This window comes from Alligator sinensis, unplaced genomic scaffold (genome assembly GCF_000455745.1).
Source record: "Alligator sinensis unplaced genomic scaffold, ASM45574v1 scaffold135_2, whole genome shotgun sequence".
In the NCBI taxonomy this organism is placed as follows: Eukaryota; Metazoa; Chordata; order Crocodylia; family Alligatoridae; genus Alligator; species Alligator sinensis.
This window is the reverse complement of record NW_005842067.1, coordinates 631,037-639,934: the sequence shown is the minus strand read 5'-3', so window position 1 is coordinate 639,934 and position 8,898 is coordinate 631,037. Positions and strand designations below refer to the sequence as shown.

Here is an 8,898-nt window from a genome sequence, read left to right as displayed (position 1 = left end):
CCCCCCGCCCATCCGGTGTCCTGCGGTGCTTTTTTATTAGGTAAGTGTGCTGTGGGGTGAAAAAGGTTGGGAAACGCTGCTCTAAAAAACCAAATGAAGTTCACAATGGGCAAGACAAATATTTAGACAAACAATGAAATGGAATGAAAAAGATTTTTTTGGCATGTTAGTTTTCAATTCTATAGTACTTTCCAAAGACTAAAGTCTCAAACCACCCAGGGACAGCCCTAATTTGATGATGGAAAAATTGACACAAAGTTCTGCTCTCACAAAAAATCAAAAGCCATGTTGCAAGAACTGGTCCTAATTATGTTGTCTAAGGCACTGATTCCCATGGTGTGGTCCAGGAGGCCATGGCAGGTGGTCTATAACTTGGCCCTGGATAGCACCAGGCCGGGCATGCCTCCACAGTGGTTTGAATTAGAACTTTGATGGCAAGTTTGCATGACGAGGTCTCTGCAAAATGTTGAGAGTTAGTGGCCACCTTGTGGTTCAAAAAATGTTGAGACCACTGGTTTAAGCTTATCTAGCAAACATGTGCCATAGCCACATGCAAGATTCAGATTTCCTGTAAAGCAGTAGCAGCATCCCTTTATGTACTACAAACTATTTCCAACCATAAGATCAAGATAAGAAATCAGATCTCAGGGTATGGGCACATGAAAATGTTAGTTAGGCAAGCAAATGTGAAATTCAAGTGCAAAAATTTGAAGGAACATCAAAATGGTGTCAAACTGCAATGATCAGATGCAATTAAATTATGCACTGTATTGATGGTAACCGCTCATATGCAAATTCTCACCCTTCAATGAAAGTACTGTAAACTATCTTACATTTACTGCAGGTAAGTGTGAATATCAGCAGTTACCACAGAGTATCTGACATGCAAGTTCACACCTTAGGTTACCTCGCAGTAACTTATTTCTGTACCTATAACTTCAGAAACAACAGCAAATGCCAATGAGCAAGGATACTGACTTTCAGACATTTGCTGGCATTTCTAGAACTTTGCAAGATACTGCCAGTAAAATTATTAAGATAAAATAATTTAATGGCCATATATTTTGGACTCACTCTAAATAACACTATTTCACAGTTTATGAGACACCACAGGGATCGTATTCTAGTTCATGAATATGAGGGAAGGTAATTCCACATTTTTCATAGTTAAATCCTTGCATTTATTTAAGTCTAGAGATGGTTAGGTTGTCTCTCAAATGACTTTGGTCAGCAACATCAGAGTGTTAGATTTTATACACTGCTTTGTGCTATCAAGTCAGTCAAGAGATTTTTAGTTAAACTGCCATAAAATACGCTGTAGAATATACAAATACACAAGTAGAAACCTGTAAGAATAAGAAAAAGCCAGTAGAGTAGCACAAATAATTTGTCAGCTAAAGTGACTGATAATAAAAGGAGACCTATTATAAGTTATTTCCTGGACTTAGGAGACAATTATTTGTCTGTTAAAAGGCAACCAACCCCACCCCCCCCAAAATCAAACCAACAAACTACCAGAGTACACAACATGAAAAAAAAAGCTAGTGAATGAATCAGCACCCTACATCTTTCAGCCTCAGGGTCATTTGGTTAAATCTGACTCAGATCATTTTCTTTTAGTAATTCAATAGGCTCATCCTGACCTCACAATCATCCTGGGCATCCTAGGCAGTGATATCAACTTTAAAACCATGTGTTTAAGGGGCTGGTTTGCAGAGGCTGACTTCAATTATAGGTGCTCAGTGCTTCAAAACATCAGGACCCTGATCAACAGTATCAGAAATGCCAGAAACTAATTTAATTGATCAAGAATTAGTCTATTACTATTTTCATACTGTTAAGGCATTGGAACAATCAGAATTTTACATCATTTGCCCAACTCTTTTTTATCCTCCAGGAACAGTTTTAAGTCAAACATCTTTTTAGGATCAGTTTTGTTTGAACCAATAATATCAATGATTTTAAACAAGTGATGCAGAACCTGTAATATTAAATACAAAATATTTTATTCCCTCCAAATATACACTTTCATTTGCTTACCTACCAAATACACATCATCTGCTTAAAGGAAACTGGTTTTGCATATGACTTATCAGTGTAGGAGTAAGACTGCTACCTGGTGATTTCCATTTTGCTACCTGGTGATTTCCATTAGTTAGGATTTTAAAACAACACACTCTTACTTTAGGAAAATGTTACCGAGAGCTCAAATAGAGAACTCAATATAGGAAAAATAGCTCTTACACTACTCACTCATTAATAATCAGATCTGGTGCAAAACACAGCAGATTTCCATTTGACTGTTTGTATGATCTCCATCCTAAAGCAAAAGACATCAGGAACATCCAGGAGTACTGCAAAAGGGTCATTTGGTCATCCAGATGTAAATTTCGGAAACCTGAAAAAATGCAGAGGGGTGAAAAACCACCGCTTTGAGTTGAAAAAGAACACTTCTTATCAGTCAGATAATCACCAAAATGAACATGTTACTAATGCGCAGCATTACCTTAAAATATAAAACTAGATTACTGTACAAAGATTAAATAAAAATTTGAAGAAACAGCAAAATGGTGTCAAACTGCAATGATCAGATGCAATTAAATTCTGCATTGTATTTCTGTTACATGTTAAATAATCTGATCAAACTAAAAGTACATCTGTATGATGAGAAAGTACAAAATGTATTTTTGGTGATAGGGAGGAAAAAGAGAAGAGACTGGAAGGATGCTGTATGTGCTATCTGCAAATTCTTGCTGTTGATCAAAATAAAATGCATTTTTTTAAAGAACTGCAAAACCAGCAAATTTTACTAAGATGCTATTCAGCTATTTGGCATACTTTAAAGAGGCTACACAAATTTTTCTACATGAAGAAATGTAATAGTAAAGCCACAAGATCCAAGCTAACTCCTTTGCCAGGATTACCAACTCCGTAATACAAGTAAGTCCTCAGACTATCATGGAAATTTTGAACATCATTAAATTATTGAGCTGGTTTGAACTGGTAGCCTTCCACATTTTAAAGTATACGTAATGCAGGAACTCATTAAAAGGAAGTAGCAGAAGGGGTTATACTTGCACCTTTAGAAATACATAATGTGCTCATCTCCCACCCCCTAAAATCAAGGTGCACGTCAGTCTGGCGTGAAAAATGTAGAGAACTACAGATGATAGTTTAATGTTAAACATTCAGACAACATTTTTGTGTCACTGAAAGTCAGTCAATTAAAGACAGCCTGCAAAAGACAATACTGCAGTTAATGTATTCCCTAATGCAGTGCTTCCCAAACTTTTCCTTAGCATGACCCTATTTATGACCCCATTTCCTCAGCATGACCCCTCACTTTGAACTCGCAGCCACCCACAACCCCAAGTGTTCCTCACTACCCACCCACAGCCCCCTGGCCCTGCTGGTGCCCTTCACTCCCAATCCGCAACTTCCCACTCTCCCCAGGTGCCCCAGGGCCAGGACCCGCAGCCCCCTGTCCCCCAACCCAGCAGCACCTGAGCCCCAGCTGATGCCCACAGGAAGCAGCAGCTGCTGAGGCCGGAGTGCAGAGCCTGGATCCCTGTCCCCCCTTCCTCCCATGCCTGTCCCCTCCTCCATGGGTGACAGCCAGAGTGGACCCCCTGGGGGGGGATGTGGGCTGCCCACTGCAGGCTTAGGGCTCCCTGCCCTGCTGCTCTTCCCTCAGGTCTCTGAAGCGGAGGAGAGTGCCGTACCATGACCACATCCACTGATGTTGCGACCCCATTTGGGCTCACAACCCCCAGTTTAGGAATGGCTGCCCTAATTAGACGTTAGACTATAACTGGTTCAACTGTCTTGTGTAAATAAGGTGATACATTTTTTACTTCTAGGTGAAATCCACTGGCCAATAAATGTCTTGACTTCAAACTTCATTCTTATTCAACAGTAGTTTTACACAGTATTTACCAATCACAGAACACAGACCACATTACTCATCAACATCAACTGCCTGTAACCTTATAGCAATATAGAGAATGATCAGAAACAATGAAGATAATGAAAAAATGGTGCATGTCCTAAAACTGCTCCGTTGAGCACAATCAAAATGTAGGCAGCCCTTAAGTTGTAGGAGTAATTTATGTGAAGGCTTGGGTATATTTAAGAAGATTTTCTTCCATGTCAAGTCCTTATTACATTTGAATTCAAGATGAATTTATTCTTCTTGTTCAGACCCTTGACATACAAAGAGGTCACTTTCCCTCAATTTTCCCAAGCATGTTTAAATTGATGTCTGGTGAATTAATACTTGCAAAATCAAATCCTCTCAACCTAATCTACTTCAAAATAAAGCAGCCATCTTTATAGATTAAAAAAAAATCCATATTGCTCATTTGGAAGGAAACCTAAGTGGTGAATCTGGTTGACCAAATGCCGTTAGATAATCAGATTAAATTCTCTAGGCAGACTAACCTAGCAGTGGTTCCTAAAATTTCTGGACCAACAAACCACTGTCAATTCATGGAATTTCTTATGGTCCCCCACACCCTTATCATATAGCTTTTAACTGAAAACATTATAAAGGTACACAGGGTCTTACAGAACACCGCTATCACCAGATTGCCATTAGGAAAGAGGGATTTCCATATGCCCTATTTTCATGTATGCTGAGCATATACATTTGAGTCTTTCTTTGTAACTCCAAATATGTTTATTTCCCCCTCCGCTTCCCACCCAAAAGATAAATCTACCATTTTTAAGGAAAGGATAATTCACATGGTCTCTACCTCTTTCCTATGTAATATAGGAAACGACATGCCATCTGAAGACTGTATGCCATTTGGGTGGTAGACCTGTATATTGTGCCTAGAACATTCTTGGGCAATTTATGTAACTCTAGTTGGCCACTTGCTTATGAAAACAGATGACTAATGATACTGAAAAAAGCCTCTACAGGTTTGAAAAACTTCCTTTTCATAGCTCTATCAATGCACATTGATACTCTACCTTTAAATATCACAGGTCTTTCCCAAGTCCATGCAACAATAAGCTGCACATAATATTTGAACCTGAGGTTTTATTTTAGTAACCTACTCTTAAAAATAATTGGAAACTAAAAGAAAATGTAAGTATGGCACTCTTTCTGAATGTATAAATGGGAGGCTTACTACAAGACTCCTTCAAGATTCCCCATATAATATACCCAACTTTGAATTAACAGCTACTGTTCCTGAAAAAAAAAAGAAAAAAGAAATAACCAACTTAGCAGTTTCTAGTCCAAAGCTGGAAATACCTCAGGTAAGAAGGATGGATACAGTGGAGGGAAAGAAGAGAAAATGGGTATGGAGAAAGACAGATGCAAGACGAATCAGTAAAAAAGAAAGGAATTACATAAGCAGAAGTTAGTCCACAAGTCACGAGAACCCTATTTCTAAAAATAATAATAAAGTACTGCATCATAAAGTGGTGTGGAAACAGAACCAAGACTATTTTTCTTTCTGTTTTCAAAATATTGTTTTCTGCACACAGGGACTGAAGGGTTCACTTAGAATGACCTCATTTTGTAATCATAATAAATCAGAAACAGATTTTGGGTCTGTATTTTGTCTTGCCCTTCTCAAAGATAAGCATTTGAAACACCATTTAACATGGAAATTAGTAGGAATTTGTTCTTTAAGAAACTGAAAGAAAACCACCAAATTAAAAGAGGCAGACTAATTATTTCACATTAAACCTGTGAAAAAATAAAGGCATTTTTATTGAACATACTTGTATATTACCTGGTATTGCCTTTGCCCACTTTACTGCAGCTACCACTTGTCGTCCTCCTAACATGTTGAGAGTTGACAATATACGCCAACTTGAGTCAGGTAGCGTACTGTCATAGCCTGAATACAAAACTTCCGGTTCAATGACTTCCAGCAGGGAAACCAGGGTAGGGGTTAGCTGTGGCAGTGATGCAGGAACTATAGACTTGTTTCCAGGACTTTCAGGAGTATCTCTCACTGATGACACGTTGGACTGCTGAATTCCTTTTATCTTCTTCTTTGTTTTTCGAGCTAAATAAGTTTTTAGAAAATACAAATTTCTAAATTTAGTAAAGCAAGGAACTCAGAGAATAACATGAACATAGCCTAGTAAATGCTGTTTACCATTGGGATATCTTGTATTTTTATGCAAGTCAACTGCAACTTTGTAAACATTTTTTCATAGCTTTTCAGAGAAAGCTAAAATGAGTTTAGAGATTTCTATGAAAGGAGAAGCCACATTAACATTTCAAAAATACAGAACCAGGTAATACGAGGCCTCATCTTGTAAACACCACTGAATGTGAACCAATGGATTTCAATGAGTGCTCAATGAGCATGACACCTACTAGAAACCGTCTGCAGGGTCGGGTATATTAGGATGTGCTAGACAAGTGGAGTACAGAAACCAGGTCGGAGAGAGGAAAAATGCATTTCATGAATGGGAAAATACTGACAGTTCAGAGACAGGGAAACCATTTTTTGGAAAGTGCCGGGCAGGAAAGATAATTTTGCCTGGCAACAACTTTTCAAAGAAATCACTGTTGTAATAATTAAACTATAAATTTCATATGCCAGATAGACAAAGCACAAGCATCACACTTGCCAGAGATGCAAATTATAATTCTGAGAGACTGTTTACTATAATACCAGCAGTAACTGAATCTGTTTTTTTCCTTTTGACACTCCTTAACGTAGCCTGCTAAGTGGGTAGATTATTTACTATTATTTTTGCAATGCTGGACTGAATTGATACACAGATTCCTTTTCCTTACATGTTGTCACTGATGTTGGCATCCCGTGGAGGCACCATAGCTACTTAATGCAATTTTGCGGAGAGAATAGGACATTTTTTTACTGCTCTAATTACTGGTAATTAGAGTCTCTAATTATCAGAGATTCACAACCAATGCAGATTAACATAGAAATACAACCTAGATGAAACATGAGACTTCTTATTTAATTGTGCTGGCTTCATGATCTAGATAATTCTGAATTAATGGTTTGCTCGTGATAATCTCAATTGTTATTTTGAAACTGCAACAATAGAAAAAGTTTAAACATGCTCAGATCTGATGAGGTATGAATGACAAACTAATGCATTAGATTATCTACCTCCTTGCTCTAAGAGTCTCGAAGTTTTAACTTCAGTAATTTTTTAATTAGTTTGCTTCTCTTTCAACTTTTAGTAATTTGTGTTTCTCAAGAACACAGGTAAGTTTCTCAGAGTGTCTCTATCAGAAGTAAACTAATATTACATTTAAAAACACATCACTCCCATAAGGAACAAAATCCAATTTAAGGATTTAAGGAATTCTATTGGTGTACAATTCAATTATGTTACCATGCTTACAGCATAACTAGGTGTCTTGATTGCAATTAATCCATGATCACAAAAGGTATCACATAACCCAGTGATGACAGTTTTGATGTTCTGGAGGATAAAGTACCCTTTAGGACATTAAAAATATCAGTTGCACCCAACGCTGGCAGTTATAATGTCATAAAAATAGGAAAAAAATGTGAATGCTTAGATTTACAATGTGATGGTTGCATCTTGGCAATGGAAAAAAAGTATTTTTAAAACAGATTACAAGTAGGTTATGAAACTACTATACATGGCTCAGAATCCCCTTGCTTATTTCTTGTGGTTTAAAAAAAAAAGACATCTTTCCTGTTATCTAAAAGTTCCCCCTCAAAAGAGGAGAAATTGAGGGTATTAGCACCGGTGAAGGACTGCTTATCTGAATACATACCCCAGCAGTACTACTTTGGTACACTCATCAAGTATGAGCAAGGAATTTAAACTTGAATAAGTGCAAACGTTTACAGATTAGGCCCATACTGATAATCTGATTAATAAAGTTATATTGACTATCGCTGCTGGCAGTCCCTCGATATGAGGATGAAAGTCTTCAAGTAAATAGAAAGGTCATCATTTAATGAAACTGACTATATGTAAAATACGAATTGTACAAAGTCAAGTAACAAGAGGACTATATCCTTCTCTACAGTCTTTCATTTCCAATACAGGCAACACCCACTTAACGTGGTTTCGCTTAGCACTATTTCATTATAGCGCTCATTTAAAATTCATAACTGATTCCACTAAGCACTCAGCCAGTTCCATTACAGCACTCAGTGGAATGAGCAAGTTTCAGTGGGTGGGCTGGGGGGTGGGGAGAAGCGGTAAGTGGCAGCGAGTGGGCAGGCAGGTGTGGAGTGCTGGGCCCATGCCGGTGACCTGGGGCCAGGGCCGGTAGGGGCCCAGAGCAGGGCGGCAGGAGTGTGGGGCCCGAGCTGGCACATGCTGCTGGAGCAGCTGGCAGGCAGGCAGGGGAGTGGGGTGAAGTGGTGGCGGCAGCAGTGGTGAGAAACGGTGAGTAGAAGCAAGTGGGAGGGCAGGCTTGAGCACAGGGCTGGCGCCAGTGCCAGTGCCAGCCCAGGGCAGTGCAGGACGAATTATATTTATTTACATTAATTTCTATGGGAAAGTGGTTTTCACTTAAGGCAGTTCCGCTTAACGCTTGGTTTTTCCGGAACCAACTAAGACCGCTAAGCAGAGGTTGTCTATACTCCTACATGTTTCTTATTAGCATGGGAGAGTAATAAAATTTTCTGACCAGGGATTTCTAAGTTAACTGTGTCTAGTTAGATAAAAATTTAGATTAGTTACATAAAAATTTAGAATTAGTGTTAGATGCATTTTACCATAACAAATTCAACAACTGTTTTTCATATCATGATTTCTTATTGCTCTAGCTGCAGAGGCAGTGCTTATCCATTTCCATTTCAAGACTACATTTACAAGCTCCCTCATTCAAAATGTTCCAGCTGCAACTTTATATAATTCATCAGGCTAACCAATTAAACTGTGTAATGATACAACAACAAGAACACAGGT

General features: G+C 38.4%; 1 protein-coding gene across 2 annotated transcripts in view; it reads right to left on the bottom strand.

Annotated features, from left to right (window-relative positions):
• The window catches only part of NR3C1 (nuclear receptor subfamily 3 group C member 1), a 136,718-nt gene that overhangs the window by 20,769 nt on the left and 107,051 nt on the right, over window positions 1-8,898 (bottom strand). For both annotated transcript variants that reach the window (XM_025204031.1, XM_025204029.1), the window contains exons 5-6: window positions 5,748-6,026; window positions 2,254-2,398 (exon numbers count right to left, since the gene is read on the bottom strand). In XM_025204031.1, coding sequence (XP_025059816.1) covers window positions 2,254-2,398; window positions 5,748-6,026 — 424 coding nt within the window. The remainder of the gene's footprint in view (window positions 1-2,253; window positions 2,399-5,747; window positions 6,027-8,898) is intronic.